At 54.2% G+C, this 17,267-nt stretch overlaps 8 protein-coding genes across 8 annotated transcripts; 4 read left to right on the forward strand and 4 right to left on the reverse strand.

Moving 5' to 3' along the window:
- Positions 1–6: 6 nt before the first annotated feature.
- On the forward strand, positions 7–1,988 carry BDP81DRAFT_325867 (dehydratase; the record flags this gene model as incomplete). The annotated part of the gene is made up of 3 exons (XM_060585012.1): positions 7–451; positions 517–728; positions 783–1,988. 3 exons carry the CDS (start codon positions 7–9, stop codon positions 1,986–1,988), a joined length of 1,863 nt encoding a protein of 620 aa, XP_060442427.1.
- Positions 1,989–2,046: 58 nt separating this feature from the next.
- BDP81DRAFT_462976 (fungal-specific transcription factor domain-containing protein) lies at positions 2,047–4,457 on the reverse strand (the record flags this gene model as incomplete). The annotated part of the gene is made up of 4 exons (XM_060593957.1): positions 2,047–3,048; positions 3,104–4,151; positions 4,206–4,300; positions 4,359–4,457. The coding sequence occupies 4 exons, from the start codon at positions 4,455–4,457 to the stop codon at positions 2,047–2,049; spliced, it is 2,244 nt and encodes a 747-aa protein (XP_060442428.1).
- Positions 4,458–4,720: 263 nt separating this feature from the next.
- Positions 4,721–6,310, forward strand: BDP81DRAFT_433161 (malate/L-lactate dehydrogenase). The gene has a single exon (XM_060590836.1). The coding sequence runs from the start codon at positions 4,919–4,921 to the stop codon at positions 5,987–5,989; it is 1,071 nt and encodes a 356-aa protein (XP_060442429.1). The 5' UTR covers positions 4,721–4,918; the 3' UTR covers positions 5,990–6,310.
- Positions 6,311–6,874: 564 nt separating this feature from the next.
- Positions 6,875–8,386, forward strand: BDP81DRAFT_396567 (uncharacterized protein; the record flags this gene model as incomplete). The annotated part of the gene is made up of 2 exons (XM_060588205.1): positions 6,875–7,288; positions 7,703–8,386. The coding sequence occupies 2 exons, from the start codon at positions 6,875–6,877 to the stop codon at positions 8,384–8,386; spliced, it is 1,098 nt and encodes a 365-aa protein (XP_060442430.1).
- Positions 8,387–8,780: 394 nt separating this feature from the next.
- Positions 8,781–9,757, reverse strand: BDP81DRAFT_462978 (methyltransferase domain-containing protein; the record flags this gene model as incomplete). Its single annotated transcript, XM_060593958.1, has 2 exons — positions 8,781–8,950; positions 9,007–9,757. The coding sequence occupies 2 exons, from the start codon at positions 9,755–9,757 to the stop codon at positions 8,781–8,783; spliced, it is 921 nt and encodes a 306-aa protein (XP_060442431.1).
- Positions 9,758–10,088: 331 nt separating this feature from the next.
- On the reverse strand, positions 10,089–11,066 carry BDP81DRAFT_433164 (uncharacterized protein). The gene has a single exon (XM_060590837.1). It carries the CDS (start codon positions 10,871–10,873, stop codon positions 10,391–10,393), a length of 483 nt encoding a protein of 160 aa, XP_060442432.1. The 5' UTR covers positions 10,874–11,066; the 3' UTR covers positions 10,089–10,390.
- BDP81DRAFT_433165 (uncharacterized protein) lies at positions 11,047–14,246 on the forward strand. Its single transcript, XM_060590838.1, has one exon. It carries the CDS (start codon positions 11,469–11,471, stop codon positions 14,076–14,078), a length of 2,610 nt encoding a protein of 869 aa, XP_060442433.1. The 5' UTR covers positions 11,047–11,468; the 3' UTR covers positions 14,079–14,246.
- Positions 14,247–14,249: 3 nt separating this feature from the next.
- Positions 14,250–16,299, reverse strand: BDP81DRAFT_379029 (autophagy protein). Its single transcript, XM_060586810.1, has 2 exons — positions 15,730–16,299; positions 14,250–15,191 (listed from the first exon to the last, which is right to left on the reverse strand). The coding sequence occupies exons 1-2, from the start codon at positions 16,033–16,035 to the stop codon at positions 14,640–14,642; spliced, it is 858 nt and encodes a 285-aa protein (XP_060442434.1). The 5' UTR covers positions 16,036–16,299; the 3' UTR covers positions 14,250–14,639.
- Between the last annotated feature and the right edge of the window lie 968 nt (positions 16,300–17,267).

The raw sequence follows: 17,267 nt of genomic DNA on the forward strand, positions 1-17,267 counted from the left end.
GCAGATATGAGCGACCGGGCATCAATCCCAAAGAAAGAAGACGGCAAGGCCCCGGTGACGGGAGACTATGACCTCTCGACGCCAATCGACCCTAACGCCGCAGGGTTGAGACAGGGCCTGACCTCCTACGGCGACGCTCACTTCTCACTGTTTCTGCGCAAGGTCTTCATCAAGGCTCTCGGGTATAGTGAAGATGCGCTGTCGAGGCCTATCATTGGCATCGTCAATACATACTCGAGCTTCAACCCGTGCCATGCAAACGTCCCACAGCTGATCGAGGCCGTGAAGCGCGGCGTCCAGCTCAATGGCGGCCTGGCGATTGATTTCCCGACCATCAGTATCCATGAGAGCTTTGCGTCGCCGACGAGCATGTATCTGCGGAATCTGATGAGTATGGATACGGAGGAGATGATCAAGGCGCAGCCATGTGACGCAGTGGTTCTAATTGGAGGTACGTGAGCTGTGTTCAACTAAGGTAGGTTGAAAGATGAGATGAGTGTTGACTGATTCGGACAGGCTGTGATAAGACAACGCCTGCGCAATTGATGGGTGGCATATCGGCGAACAAGCCTATCCTGCACCTGGTCACTGGCCCTATGATGCCAGGAAGCCACAAAGGTGTGAGAATTGGTGCTTGCACAGATTGTCGCAACAACTGGGCCGCCTACAGAGCTGGTAAAATTGATATCGAAGACATCTCGGCTATCAACGACGAGCTGGCACCCACCGTAAGTGCATTCTGTCACTAGAAAGAGACTCTCGTTTGCTGATCGCTGTGACAGGGAGGTACCTGTGGTGTCATGGGTACCGCATCGACCATGGCTTGTATTCTGGTAGGTCTGGGAATGATGCCGTTCAAAGGTGCCACAGCCCCAGCGGTCTCATCGACAAGACTGCGTATCGCCGAACAGACCGGAGGCCTGGCTGTAGCCCTCCACCAGAAGAAGCTCAAGCCGCAAGACCTGCTGACCCGCGAGTCTTTCCTCAATGCTATCACCGTCCTGCAGGCCATTGGCGGGTCGACCAACGCCGTTGTACATATGATGGCCATTATAGGTCGTCACCCTGCTGTAGCCGGCACAATCACGCTCGACACGTTCGATGAAATCGGGAGAAAGACACCGTTGTTGGTTGATCTGAAGCCCAGCGGACAGAATTACATGGATGACTTCCACAATTCTGGCGGCATGCTTGCACTTTTGCACCAGCTCAAGCCCCTGTTGCATCTGAACGCGATGACGGTGACAGGCAAGACGCTAGGAGAAGAGCTGGAGAGCACGCCATTCACCCCCATTCCCCGTGATAGCTTGGTCAACTGTCTTCAACCTTTCAACGATCCTCTATACCCAGCTTCGGCCTTGGCCGTTCTCCGTGGCAACATCGCCCCCGGTGGAGCTGTCACGAAGCAGAGTGCGTCAAAATACCGCCGACTACTTAAACATTCCGGCCCAGCAGTCGTCTTCGCTGGCTCCGCCGATATGGCCCTTCGTATTGACGACCCGGATCTTGAGGTGACGCCCGATAGTGTGCTCGTTCTTCAAAATATTGGGCCTGTCGGCAACCCAGGTATGCCAGAGGCGGGTCTTATTCCCATCCCTCGGAAGCTGGCAAGTCAGGGAGTCGAAGACATGCTCCGCCTGTCTGACGGGCGTATGAGCGGCACAGCAGGTGGGACTATCGTTCTGCACATCTCCCCCGAAGCGGCGGACCCCGAATCGGTTCTTGGTATCGTCAGAACTGGCGACATGATAACCTGCGACGTGGAACAACGCCTTATCAAGGTTGAGATATCTGACGAGGAGATCAAACGAAGAATTGCCGAGAAAAAGGAAGCATTGGCCAAGGAGGAAGAAAACGGTGGCAGCAATGCGCCTTGGGTGGCGAAGAAGAGAATCCGCGGCTATCGGGGGCTATACCTGCGTTCCGTCATGCAGGCAGAAGGGGGGGCTGATTTTGACTTCCTCACAGCGAATGGACCATCCCAATAGTCTCAGACAATTAGAATCCAATTGATTCTTGTATAGTACATGCCCAGAAACAGGGCCATCAGGCAATGCTTGGGTAAGTTGGTATAAAGTCATCAAACAGGCCTCGCATGATGCTGTCCAGATTTGTGTTGTCACCTGTGTGCATCGGATCGCCGAATGCAGTGTTGGCGAGAAAGGATTCGAACGGGTCTTGATGGAGGAAACTTTCCGAGCTACTTCCAGTAGCAGAACTCATCGACAGTGGTTGGGTAAGGCCTTCCGAGAAGTTTAGTCTTGGGGGTTCCACCCCACCAAGGCTGGCACTCTCGTTGTACGGGCTTATTGTATGCGAATGCGCCGGATCTAATCGCAAAGATCGGCGTTGAGTAGGGGGTTCTACATCGAAGGTTTGGCTTGAAATATCCTTGACCCATCGGATGGTCGCCCGAATCATGTCGTCCAGGATATCGCGGCAACGTTTTGCGCCAGACCAGTGCTCGCCCGTTGCGGCCAGAACTCCTAACCCGGCGCTGAAGTCAGACATGAGGGCATCCAAAGCCGTCTGCTTTGCTATTTCGGGCACCATCTTCAGGCAGTAGAGCATAGTTATGATGCTGAGGACTGCTGAGTGACAGGTGTTCCACGTATGTATGAGCAAATTCTTCTTGTACAGGTGATCGAAGAGACGGATGACCTCAAGAGCGGCTCCGAAGCATTTCTTGAGGATCTCGGGTGATGGATTCGGGATGGCGGGGCTAGGCCGCAGAACGAGCATCCGCAGGCCGTAGCATCTGATCTGGCAGATGGTGCGAATGTAGTCCGAGTCGGGTGTGTTGGGAATTTGGCTGTACCACTCGTCTAGCTGTTCCAACATTCCTTGCTGCCACTCATTGATGTCGATAACTGCTGGGTAGGCGTAACGTGGTGTGTCGCGAACAATGCTATTCGCAACGTATTTGAACTCTGAGTTGAGCTTTGCTAGGCGGAATAGATGTATCGAGAAGGCCATATGACCCGGGGGTTGATGGGCAGGTGGCTGGAGTGATCCCTGCAGGGAAGCATCTTCTAGATGCTGGGGAAGCTGAGAGGATGTTAGCTAAGTTTGAGTGACAGAACCTATACTGAGATGGACATACCCGAAGATCACATGCCTCGTCTCGCAGTCCAATGGGGCGTCCCATCATGGTTGCGATCATTCTATCCAGCGTAAAAACTACCCAAAATATTCTAGTCCTCATCTCTTGTTCGAGAAGGGAGATACCTGCGTTGGTGTTGATGTCGCGCTGTAGGCCCAAGTCAAGGACAGCAGCGATGCACTGATAGTTCAAATACCAAACATTGAGACGCATGTTGGAGCTGTGCATCGTAAATATCGTGAGCAATAGAAGACATTGTAGTCCCGGAATCGAGCTGTCAATGCTGATCCGATCGAAATATTGCATCGCAGATAGGCAATATGACTCTCCGGGAAGACGTGCTCTCACTCGACGAGAGAGAACCGTAGACCCCAGAGCGAGGACCATGAATACTTGGAAGGCCCCTGTGGGAGTAGACTCCATGTCAATCCCGCTCTCGTACATTTGATCCATCAAAGCCATGAAGCTTGGTTGGTGCAAAACTGGAAACTGGCAGTTGATAACGTCAAAGTAGTTATCTGCTAGCTGTCTAGCGTGATGTCTGCTTGGCAGTGACATCGGGCCATGCATTGCCTCAACCAGAGCGGTTGGTATGGACGGGTTCGATGCTCCGGCTCTGGCTGGCCAAGATTGGTCATCCTGTCGACTCGAAGTCAACATCAGTCGGGCGAGGAAGTATCCGCTCGACGGCCCGATATACTTCGGGTCTTGGCTACTACCCAACGACACCATGCCGATCTCGTGTGATAGCGTACTGCTAGTGATGGGGTCGACCAAACGGGGCCCTGAACGGATGGTCTGAGTGGCTTGTGCTGGCTCCGAAGGTTGTATTGGCTGTGCTTGTGGAGGATGACTGCCTATGAGGTTGAGACTATCCTCAGGTGATGCACTGTTGACTCTGATCGTGGAATCCCTTGCAAAGGTTTCGTCACCATCGAGCTCTATGTCAAACTCTCCAGACGGACCTTGGCTCAGGTCGACGTCCGGACATCTTTCCCTTACAATGCTCTCGAGCCACTTAACTCTCTCGATCAAGTTCGAAATTTGGCTAACTGAATGTTAGAGAAGTCTGCCAGAGAGTGAGCGTTGAGGGTGGCCATACGCTCTAGGAAGATCCCGAAGGCGGACACTTTCGCCGTCGGTACAAGCAACTCCAGCCTTCTTGCAATTGTTACATGCGGGCAATTGCCCATCGCACTATCAGACATCCACTTAGTACTATGCCGTCTGCAACGGGGTTCGGAGGTCCACTTACACGGATCTTCCGCCGCTGGCACCGAGAGCAAGCGAGTCTCAACCGCGCGGTCCTGCGGGCCTGGCGGGTCGTCGGCCGGGAGCTGGTTTCCTCGGGCATATTGCGTTCTTCGGGGCAGCCAGTGCTTGGCTGGTTTCCGTCATAACGATAAGGGAGCGATGTGGTGTTTGGGTAGGTTGGAAGGAACGAGGCGGGAATTCTCCGAGGTGGAACAGAGGATGAAGTTGGGAGACTGCAGACACCTATGTGGTGCGGGGAAACCCCGCGGCCTAGGGTCCTTTGTCAGTCTGTTGTGCCGGGGTTTGCCCGCACCGTCGACTGATCTCCGTGCAAATGCGTTTGCTCAACTGCCTCCTTCCTCGCGACGCCATTTACATTACGTTGGTACCTTATATCAAGAGGGGATATTCTATACTCGGGTGTTTTGACTCGTCGTCAATCAATCCGGTCGCCGGTTATTCAATCGAACTCGTTGTGCAGTACTCCACATCATCTCTTAACCTCGCACGGCACGTCGTCGGGAATTCTGCGCCCCAAAGTCCGCACAAGCATTCGCCAAGATGGCCGACGAGTCCCGAAAGATACCCGTGCCTGCCTTCGAGGCCCGCCGTCTCGTTGAAGATATCCTCAAAGGCAATGGCGTACCCGAAGAAAACTCAAAGATTGTCGCCCGGTGCCTCGTCGCTGCCGATCTTCGGGGCGTTGACACCCACGGCATGAACCGCATTCCTTCCTACATGGAGCGCGTCCGCCAGGGTGTACTCAACGCCACTGCCCAACCCGAGTTGAAGCAAGTCACACCCGTTGTGGCGCACGTTGACGGCAAGAACGGCTTCGGCTTCGTTGCAGCGGAGATGGGCATGGCAGCCGCCATCGAGTCTGCCAAGACTTTCGGCATTGGCATGGCAAGCGTGTCGCATTCCAACCACTTTGGCATGAGTGCGTGGGTGGTGCAGCAGGCCCTTGATGCGGATATGATGAGCTTGGTCTTCACCAACTCGAGTCCTGCGCTCCCGGCGTGGGGCGGGCAGAGCAAGCTCATGGGTGTCTCACCGATTGCTTGTGGTGCACCGGGGAAGGACAAGCCGTTTATCTTGGACATGGCCCCGTCAGTTGCTGCCAGAGGCAAAATCTACAAGGCCAAGAGACGCGGCGAAAAGATTCCCTTGGACTGGGCGCTGGATGCCGAGGGCCGTCCTACGGATGATCCCACGGCAGCATTGGGAGGTGTCATGCTGCCGATGGGTGGTCCTAAGGGTTCGGCATTAGCCATCATGATGGATGTCTTTTCTGGTGTCTTCTCTGGCTCAGCTTTCGCTGGTCACGTCACTAACCCGTACGACCCTTCAAAACCGGCGGACGTCGGTCACTTCCTAGTCGCCATCAAGCCGGACCTCTTCATGAGTCTCGACGACTTCCGCGAAAGGATGGACTACCTGTACCAGCGTGTTGTTGGGTCAGACAAGGCGGCAGGAGTAGACAGGATATACTTTCCGGGTGAGATTGAACAGCTGCAACAGCAGGAGAGAGAAGAGACGGGCATACCCTTAGTACAGGCCGAGATCGATGCTCTCAACGAGGAGGCAACAAGAGTTGGCGCTAAGCCTTTGGTAACTCAGGCAGCTGCATGAAATACATCGCTTTGATAATTGCCACTGCCGGGAAAGCGCGCGATATCCCATCACAATGAGTCTTCATCGAACGGGATCTTGCAAGGTTATCTTGCATGGCTTCCAGTTCGAATGGAACTAGTAGACAGGTTGGATAAATTTCTCTTCTGGCATTCTTGGTGATCTTGAGAGGCAGTTGACCAGGCTGGACTGCCGAGGCCAGCAAGCTTCTTTATTTTCAAGTCGTCATCGTCCACGTATTCTATTCGATATGTGGTATCAAGGGGAGAAGGGCAGAGATAGTTGCAGATATAACCTAGAACTGTCAAACGGCAATCGAGTTAAGTTGTATTTCACGACATACGGCACAGACATTTTCTGAAGAGTATTATGGCAGCCACTGGTACGAGCCGTGTCTTTCTCCTAGGCCATCGATACCCTCTTCCAGATCCAGCGTAATGTGCCATCTTCCTGCCATTTCTATCGCTTCAAAGTACGTATCATGGACCTGAGAGTGCCGTGCTGCATGAAGCATAGCTCTTTCTCTATCTGAAAGACAGCTTGACCTTAATACAGACTCGGCAGGAGAGTCAGCCCTGCCCCTTTCCTGGGAAACCGAATCTTCAACCACCCCTTCCTTTCTTCGGCAACGATTTGTTTCTCGGAGGAGGTCACACGGAATCAACGACTAAAGCTTCTTTCCAGTAATGCAGGTGCCGCTGAACAGGCTATCAAAGTGCTCGGTGGCTTGGGGTCGACCAGATCTCGATTCTTCCCACATCATCTTCCTCGCCCAGACATCATCATCGTCTCCATCTCCAACATCCATCCACAACTTCCATACCGTCCAATACCCATTCATTGTATCGTTCTTTTTTGGAGCCCCCATCATCAACAGTATCCATCATGAGATTCACTACTCTCGCTACGTCCCCGTTGCTGTTTGGCTCAGCTTCACTCGTTGCCGCAGTGTCGCCTCCTTTACCACAAGACGCATATACTCCCAGAGGCGTCTCCAACATTATCCCCCAAGGCACCAAAGTCCATCAGGAGCACGAAGATCGTACCTGTTTCATCCTCGGCACTTTCGACCCTGACTTTGACGAGTTCAGTGTTTCTCTAGTCGATGGAATTGTCAACGGGCACCTAACCGATGGCTTCTGCCACAATCATGCTACGGGAGTCGTCAAAGATAGCAAAGGGAACAATTGTGTCTTTGACGACAGACTCAGTGGTCTCCGCTGCTCCGCCGAATCTCCCACGACCAGCTTTAATCTGACCATTCGCCAACCACCAGCCGTCAATTATCCCAAGGCATCAGTACGCCCTCAAATGACGTCGTGTACTTCTCTGCTGAGAACCGTATGCTTGGAAAAGGTGAAAGCTCAGTGCGCCTGGTGCTTTCATCACAATACGGATCCCGATTGTTCCCAACTTACCTTCTGCCCATGGCGCTTGAGTCTCCAACATAGCATCACCAGCTCGCCTTCTCCCACTCCAATCTCTGATGGAACTCGGTGCACGGGGGTCAAGCCTTCACTCCCAGCCTGGCACCAGTATCTGAGATGGTGTCGAGATCATCCTAAGTCAGACAGGTGCCCCTATCTGCCGTGGACATTGAATCCCAAGACAGTTCATTCAGACAACGCATTCAACGACGTCATTGGCTCCATCTGGTGTCAAGTCTTCGGTCGGTGTCATCATTCCGACATTTCTGGACTTACGCCGCCAAAGGCCGTCCAAGCAATTCAAAACGCTCTGGAACACGTCTGCACGAGATATCCTCCCACGTGTGCCTTGATCCCTTCCGTCATGGAAGTCGTCCTGTCTTCCATGGAAGTCATCGCCGACGTCGCGAGGCTGTACAAGGCTATTCTCACAGGCCAAGGTCTTGAGGACTTCAATCGCCCAGCTTTACCGGAATTATCCGAGACCAGCCACGGCACCTCTGCCCGGGCGGGGCATTCAAACGACCAAGGCAGCTTTGCTGTCATCGACAATGTCCTCCATTCAGCTATTTTGGAGTTCATCTGCGAGGAGCTCTGCAGCCCGATCTGTGATCACATCCCCTCAATTATGAGAATTGTCGATTCGATATTGAAGGGCAATGCCGACTTGCAGGAACTTACCAATGCGTTCCAGTATTACCTTGCCAGAATCACCCCAGCTGACGTCCAGACCATAACAGAAGGAGCTGAGGACATCTACGACATCTTCGCCACCACGCCATCAAAAATAGAGGACCTGGTAGACGCTATCAAAATCGACTACAGAACGCTCGGCCTTGACGGCACCTGGAGGCTGCTCCGAGCTGGCTTATCCGTTTACTTTCGTCTTTCTCCGTCTGACGAACACAAGCTATTTCAAACACTTGGAGACATCATTTCCCGTTTTGATGCATCCGGTGCTTCGAACTAGACCACGGAGACTTGATGCAAAGGATACCCAAAGGTTTGCTGGAGTTTGAGGACACGATTGAAAGACAAAGGGGCGATTGGTGTACGTAATACACAAACCGACGATGTTGCATTGGTTGGTGTGAATCACCTGTTGATCAGGGCACAATGGTCATGGGTGATGGGTTGAAGGACTACACGCTAATGGTGACTGGGGATGAGCAGTATAGCTAGCTACCTAAGTCACATAATACGAGCATCGTTTATGCCCAGCATGATTGAATGCGAGAAAACCCCTGCCCGTTGACGAACATAATCGCACTATGCTGTCATCTTCCCCAGGCGTCGGACATTGGATCGTAGGCCGGCCATGAGGTGGCCGGGCCAGCGCCTGGTCGACTTTCTTGTGCCATGGATCACTTGGTAAAAGTTCCGAAGATGTGTGGCACTATCTGAAACCATGTCTCATCTTGAGGCTGACGAACGTCAATGTTTGCCCATGGTCCTGCAGACCTAAGGTTTTGACCAGTGTTGCGGCATAATTGGCAGCCGTTCAAAGCGCGCGGCCAAACCAGGTTGACGATACCTAACATGGTTAGCATCGATGTAGAACCCTAAGTCGTTCTACTCGACTTTACTTACGCTGATAGAGGCGGATGGGTCGGCTCTGCATCACCTCGACGTGTTCGTACAGATACCATCTGCCCCCTTTCTTGAGATAGGAGTAGAGCTCGGCAATGTTCTTCTCCGGCTCAGGGATGCTGCAGAGGCAGAGAATGGAGACGATGCAGTCAACGCTTCCCTTTTCAATCTTACCATTCCACGCCGTCGGGTCGGAGAGGGATTCAATGCCGGTGGGGACGATCTCGTACGTGCCCTGCAGCGCTGCGGCCTGGACATTCTTCCTCAGCGCGGGGTGCGCCTCGGTGTTGGGCTCCACGCCGTAGACTCTCGTCACGCCCTCCGCGACGCGCCTCCTGACGCCGCCGCGCGCCATGCCAGCCGCTGCGTCGGCCGACTTCTTCTTCTCATCACCTTCGCGGCCCTTGGCGAAGATGTCTACCCACATCCCCGACCCGGGCCCGATCTCCAGCACGACGCCGCTGACGGGCGGATGAACGGGCTCCTCGACGACTTTGCCGTCTGTGACGCGGCCCTCGAGGAGAGCGACCATCATGTCTGACCTGCCCACGCGGATGTTGGGGCCGAGCCAGGCCCAAAAGGCGGAAAACCAGGCGTCTTGGACACGGGAGGGGGTCGTGAGGGCGGCATAGTCTCCCTCGCGGAAGAGGCGGAGGATGGTGGGGGGAAGGTAGGAGAAGGCGTTTAGGAGGAACATCCAGGGGCCTACGAGGGCCCAGAAGATTGCGGTTGCTTCAGCTAAGGAAGACATCTTTTGCCGTCTGAGAGAGTAGTATCTGTGGTGTGTTAGAGATGGGAATCTGGCAGGTGAGGGGAAACGAGCTCAGGGGCTCAGGGGGGAACTTACAGACTGACCACTAGGTTATATACACAATCAGAAGAACGGAATACCCGAGGGAACCTGGAAAGTGGTGTGTCCGGCGAGGGCTGGCCGGGTTATAAGTGGGAGCTTTGCAGGGAATGGCCGAAATGCCGATTGAGAAAAGAGGTATTATTCAGCCGGGTATATGCATCTATCGAATACAGTGACAAGCTGTTGATGCCATTATCGTACATAGCAACCCCACCAACCCCACCAAACTCCCCTCGGCGTCTAGATCTAGACAGCTTCCTTTGACACAACTCTCTCTCTCTCTCTCTCTCCGTTTGCGTGATCTTGTCTTCTCTCTTCTTATCTCTTGTCTCTTGTCTCCTTTTTACATCCATCGCGACTCCAACTTTTTCTCGACTTGTGCACAAACAATCGCAACATTGGCTTCGTTAGCACTTCACACCATTCGACCTTTTCAAACGTCTTCGCTCCTGTGGTGGCCGTGTTGGTTCCTTATCTACGTCTCGCGCGAAATGCTGACTTCCAACGTCATGCAAGCTAGGGGTGTGTCATTCACGACGATTGGCCAGCCTGCGTCCATCTCGCATCCCACGCTGTCAAGGAGCGCTGTGTCTGCTGGCGACTGCTCGAACTCGTCCGCGTTGACGAGGTGCCGTTCCCAATAGAGACAAGTCTCTCTGGCAGCTCCATCGGGCTTCGAAGATACCTGTCCATCTGAGGCGCTGACGCCGTGCAATAGGCAGCTGCTCTGAACACACCGACCCCACTACCTGTCAGCATTGATATTCCTTCTGCGACCAACTGATCAGGGCCAGAGAGGCAAAGAGGCAAAAGCTTACCCGCCATTTGATGTGATGGTGCCTGACGGTGCGGATCGTTGAGACATCGTGGGGAAGAAAAGGGGTAAGAGATTATTGGTGTTTGGAGTGACTGATTTCTTGCAGATTGCAATGCACGACTACAGCTGTAGGAAGATGAATGTTCGCGATAGTATCTACGAGATACCTCATATCCTCGGCACGGAAAAGCTTCCATACATATAGGGAACCTGAGGATACCATTTCAATCGTTGGCTTGCGCAGTTGGCCTCCAGCAAGTTCTGCGCAATTGAGGGAATCGCAAAGGCACGAACGCGCTGCTTGGCCCACGTCTGGCCTCAGTGAGGCTTTCCAGATCTTCCTCAATCTCAATTCATAAATCGTGGGGAAGGGGGAAGAACACCTCACGCATCACTTTGCGCGACGCTACGCGACGCTGCGCAATCCTTCAGTCTTGTAAACTACCATCTTGAGTCGTGTTCGAAGGAGGGTAAGGGTATTTTCGGTCAACATGATCGTCATCATTGGCTGCACCTCCATGCGTTGCCTAGATTTTGGCGCGGATCGTTGCCCCCCTGGCATGGCGCAGCTGCACACTCGAACGAGAGCAACAGCGCAAATGCGCCCTTTCGAAATGTCACTGTGGCTTACTTTCGAGGCCATTTCAGAGCCTGCTCTCCCCCTCCTTTCTCCCTTTCTCCCTCTCTCCATCTCTTTGTCGTTGTTTCTGACGTCTTTTTTCCACATTTCGTGCTTCGCAATTGCGGAGTTGCTGCCGGTACTTGGATTTTGACGCTATTTTTGTGGACAGCATGGGATACAAGACAGTCGCAAGCAGCCGTACGACGAGGCTTGATGCAACACAAGGACAGGATGGTGTTGCATCATCGAGGTCATCAGTCACCCCGTCAGCGAGGGTCGATGAGGCCTCCAGGGACCTTGCATATCAGTTCCTTCACATGGACCGCTCTTCACGCCGCGCAACGAACGTCAACCACATCACCGAAGTTTCCGCGATGCTTTCACCCTGTGCTGTCTCTTCAGGGCGTCCGATTTCCTGGACCCTCGATATTCCGTTGCAACCTGGAGACCGCCGACACTCGTCGTTTGAAGCAGGAAACATGCCTAGCCTGGCATATCGTGTCAAGCCGCAACAACCACAGCCGCATAACCCGAGGAAGCACCAGAGGGGAAGCCCTTCTGTTGACAGCCTGGAAGAGCGGCCGGGTTCGACAGAGGAGAGACACTGCAAGAGGATCTCGGGCGACTCCGGCTATGGGTCAGATACGCGGCGCCGAAGTCGCGACCGAAGCGGGGATGCTTCCGATCGCCAGAACATGAGCCTCGGATGCGTGAAGATCCAAGCCGGACCAGGCGAAATCCTCATCCCCCGCTGTCCATCACCCCAGTTAGACAGCGACGAGGCCTTGGGCATCCCACGGCGACGCAAGAGGCATCTGCGCAGACATAGCACCGCTGTTGTGACTGCTCCGACTAATGGATCATCTCCCGCAGCAGAACAAGAGATCGGACCTGCAAAGCAGAATACGAGAATGTGCGAGAGGCTAGCGACCCAGAGAGAAAGACTAGCAATACGCAAGGGGAAGATGGACACAGAGAAGGAGGGATTGGAGAATTCCCTCTTCAATTCCATCAAAGGTCTGCGACGAATGAAAGGAACCACGACTCTGCGCGACCCAGTTGACAGCTCGCGACCCCCAACACCGAATATCGGGGTCACGAGAGCGCCCAACACCACTTCACCAAATGTCCCGCGTGTTCCCGAAGATAATCTTCCACAACGACAACCTTCCCTCATCGGGCCACCACCCATCCGCAGAAGTTCCACCTTTGCAGATGATGATCTCACTCGGAGGGCAACGAATCGCTTTTCCCTATTGGAGGACGTAGATGGCCACCCCGTCTTCCGTCCAGATACACGCATCGCCAAACCGAGCCTACATCTGGAGACTTCGATGGACTCTCCCGCAAGGTTCGAACGGCCCATCCAACCTGCCTCGCTAAGAATGCCACGACCTGTCTCCGGCCCTCCCAAGCTACCCGTCAACTGGCACGCAAACCTCACGCCTCGACCCTCTTTTCTTCCCGTCGAGGAGCAGTCTGACTCGGCCAACGACAGCGGAGACGCATCATCCGTCGAGTCTAGCGTCTTCTCAGTTCCAGCCTCACCAGTAGAGCCATGCCAACTCGACCGGGATGATCCGTTGGCACCGCACATGGGCGTCATTGTCGGCAACATCTTCCAGCGCTACCAAGAATGGAGCGTCCGCGAAAGGGGCGGCGGACAAGGCCGACGGACCTCGGGCCAGCGCGCCAATACCAACACGCCCGACTCAGGTCGCTCGTCGAGGAAGCGCTCACACTCCGACGACCTACCGGACCAAGACGCCTCGGACGGCGGGGACTCGAACGTGATCCCCGGGTTCAAGAAGCCAAAGGTCCCAGCGAACCCCTCGAAGCTAATGTTCGCGTGCCCCTTTTGGAAAAACGACCCCGATAACCACCGCCAATGCTACAAGAAAGTCCTCAGCCAGATAAAGTACGTCAAAAGCCACCTTTACCGGTTCCACGCCGCGCCCATCACCTGCCCCTGCTGCGGCGCCGCCTTCCAGGACGAGGAGACACGGGACCAGCACGCGCGTGCACGACGCTGCGAGGTCGTCAACGAGGGGTACATCACCAACCACGAGGGCCTCTCCCAGGGCCGGATGCGGCAGGTCTCGAAGCGCGCGAACCCGAGTCATAGTCCGGAAGAGCAGTGGTTCACCATCTGGGATATCGTGTTCCCCTCCAGGCAACGACCGTCATCGCCGTATATCGATGGTGTGCTCTCCGAGGACCTCTGCAGCCTGCGCGAGTTCTATACCAGTGTCGGGACGGATATGATGCTGGAATACCTGGCCTCCCGAGACCCCGACTCGGGAAACGACGAAAGGAGAGCCGCCATGTACGACCGCGTCGCGTTCAATCAGCTACAGGAGAGGATTTACGAGGCATGGATGGCGCGTCGCAGTCTTCGACAGATTCACGATCCCAACGTCTCCACCACACCGCCGCGCACAGAGTCCGATGAAGCAAGCCGTGCCTCCCCGGCCAACGGGGCATCTTCTACCAGGCGCGAGGACGATCCAGTGCCACAGCGGACGCAGACGCAGACGCAGACGCAGGCGTCGCAACATGGTTCGCAAGAGGAGACGATCGTCCAACCCATGCCGGTGCCGCCGGATATGGCTGTGCAGTTCACAGGCCAGGACTTTGGGGAAGCTGATTTCAACCGCGATGATAACATGTATTACGACACGCATACGCAGGCGTTATTTGCTGATTTAAATGGGTTGTTGCCTAGTGCTGGGCAGACGGAGTTTGACCAGGGCGGTTTTGTACCGCCGTATATCAGGTAAGGTAAGGTAGGCGGGTAATATAGATCTGAGTTTTGTGTTTTGCGTTTTGTGCTTCCGACCGGCTCGGAAATTTCCATGTCATAACTTGATCAACTATGAGATCGCTTTGAGAGGAGCATCTCTAATTATTCATACTCGATTTAATCAAACACAGTTCCAAGACGAAAATGAGCTTTCCTCTGCTACGTGATTCAAGTTTCCTAACGACTCGTGTATAACGAGTACAAGTGCCGGGAACGAGCATTCGCAACCCTTGTTACGCGGCAAAAGAGATAACCCAAGTATATGGCTGCCGTGTGTAAGTGAGATGATTCGAGTGCACTGCCCACGTGAAGTTGACTTGGGTTCACAGAAAAATTAAGTCGTCTCTTCGCAAAAGTTATGATGTGTACAGAGTACATACTCATGTAGCCGATTACGTCTTTTGAAGAATCCTTCTTTCTCAAGCTCTAGCGACAAGACAATCCCCGTGAACTCCAAACCCCAGTCCAATTCGTAAGATGCCCATTGCCACGTCCATTCGTAGTACCGATAACCCCATCTCCATCTGCTCATTTTTGCTCACAACAACACGACAGCCAAGCAAAGCCAACCATCCGGATACGCCGCCTCGCGCATCAAATCCTCCAACGGCGCCGAAAACGGCACAGGCGAGCCGTGCAGCACGACGTTGGCGAGAACGGGGTCCCGGCTGGAGGGGAATAAGCTGGGCAGGTGAGACTGCAGCGCGCGGCCTAGGGTCTGGCGCGTGCGTGTGCCGGGGACGACGGGCGGGATGAGGGTTTGGAGGACTTTGAAGGCGCCTGGGCCTGGTGTGTCTCCTTGTGCTGGTGCTGGTGCTGGTGCTGGTGATGCTATCGGCGCTGCTGCTGTGGGTGACGGGGGTATGGCGGCGGCGGAGGTGGAGGTTGTGGTTGTGCCGGCCGGGGGCGACGACGGGATGTAGACGCGCAGGGGTACGTTGCGGAGAGGGGTGGGCGCGTTGAGGAGGAGGGCGTTTATTTTTGAAAAGGAGGCGTAGTCGTTGTCTTGAACTGCGTTCCAGAGGGACGAGGTGTCTGCTTTTGAGAGGGACATTATGCGTTTTGCGTTGCCGTAGCGGACGAAGTCTGCCTGTTTTTGGGGGGGCGGGTTAGGTCATGTTGGGTGAGAAGTGGGTTTGTGATGCGGGTTGTGTCTCTTCTGCTGTGGAATCCTTCCTTTGTGTGTGTTCCAGTGTGAGGTGATGACGGAGAAGAATGTGGAAAGTGGAAAGATGGAGGGGCAGGTGATGTGATTTCTTGTGGCGTTGTGTAAAAGCAAAAACAGCTTGGATGAGAGACACATGTCTGGGTGACGGGGAATGGGCATGTCGCTGGGAAGATGGGTATTTGCTTTCTCGGTGCATAGGGTGAGACAAGGGAGAGGGTGGGAACGAAGACATGACGGGAGAAGAGGGTTTGAGAGAGAGAGAGGGTTTGAGAGAGAGAGAGGGTTTGAGAGAGAGAGAGAGGGTTTGAGAGAGAGAGAGAGAGAGAGAGAGAGAGAGAGAGAGAGAGAGAGAGAGAGAGAGAGAGAGAGAGAGAGAGAGAGAGAGAGAGAGAGAGAGACAATGAAGAGGTTGGAGATGGAGATAAGGAGGGAAAGACATGTTTTGCGTAACTCTACTTACCTCTTTGACGCAGTTGAGGAAGGTGTCGCCGATATCCCAGCTATCGCCGTCGCTGACGGTCAGGCGCCATGGCAAGGTCGGCTGGTAGAGGTCGACGAGAAGGCCGAGGGGCAAGTTGCGGAGGAGGAGGTCCTCGTGGTGGAAGGCGGAGACGGGGTGGCGGAAAAAGGCGGAGCAGCGGGGGACGAGGAGGGCTAGGTAGGAGAAGCGCGGGAGGGAGGTGACGAGCGGAGTGTTTGGGGCGGAGGGGTGGATTATGTGGAGGGGGATCTGGGCGGACCAGAGGGTTTGGGGGATTGTGGACATTATTGTAGAATGGTGAAGTTGTGGTGAGAGTGGTAAGAGTGAGGTTGAGATGAAGGTGGGAGGTGGGATGGAGAGTTTGGGTGGTCGCGATGATGTGGTGTGATGAGAAGATGAGAGGCGGATGAAAGACGACGGGTCAAGGAGTCATCGTAGGTAGTAGTGTGTGACGCTCGATCGGGTCTTCAATATGGCCGGTGACGAGTTTGCAGGTATGCGAAGCAGTGTTTGTAGGCCGGATGAGCACGGCACGGAGTCTCAAGGGACTGACGTTGCAGGTTGTCCGGCGTTGAACAAGTGACGGTCGGGACGGAGGCGGAGGTGGGGCACCCGAGCTCCAGGTCAGACTCACCAGCCCGGCCGAAACAAAGCCCCGCCATCCGATGATTACCTAAGCTTACATAAGCTTGCCCAAGCTCGTAGCAGCACCGCGTTGCCTCTTGGGGTTACCCCGGCCATCCCTGGAGCTGAGACAACCTTTGGAGCTTAGCTGCCTGGAGCTTTGCTGCTTTACCCCAACTTGCAAGCTGTCCAGCCGCCCGGGTGTCTAGAAGCTTACCCTGCACACCTCCGGCTCCAGCTCGCACACCATCGGCATTATTTCGTCCTACTTGACCTTGTCCCTTACGGAGCACGGAGTATTACTTAGTCCCAGTAGGAGGAAGAGGTGGTGGTCGGGGTTTTTTCTCTGCCTGACAGCGGCTCCTTCCACGTCCACAGGAGCGGGTATAATTTGACTGTGTAATCGGGCTATATTGACTGTGTGCCACTACCAGCCAGGCCTACCACACTTACTACGTCTGTGCGCGCCCATTACTACTTAGAAGGATACTTTTGTAAGTGACGTCTGCGGTCGTAATTGATATAATTGACGTACGGGCGTAATTGACGACTATAATTGTCGATTTCTATGGTCGTAATGAATGAACTTGAAGGACGCCTTAATTGAATATTCGTATCGAGGATTAACTAGACTTTTCTACCTAGTTTTGGCCTTAATTTCCTCTATCTTCTTTAACTGTAATGTTGTAATAAGCGGTATTCTAGTAAGAGTAGAGGTGGTATAGTGGTAGGCCTAGCTAGTAGTGGCACATGGTCAATTTAGTCGGACTGCACAGTCAAATCATTCTTACTCCGTCCACAGGGAACGTCCCTCCTTGAAGTCCATGCTTTCCGGGCGGCACTAGGACGCTGAGCTGAGAAGATGCATGCTACTGCAACTACAGCTCGTTGTG

This window comes from Colletotrichum phormii (genome assembly GCF_030913505.1).
Source record: "Colletotrichum phormii strain CBS 102054 chromosome Unknown BDP81scaffold_16, whole genome shotgun sequence".
Taxonomy (NCBI): Eukaryota; Fungi; Ascomycota; class Sordariomycetes; order Glomerellales; family Glomerellaceae; genus Colletotrichum; species Colletotrichum phormii.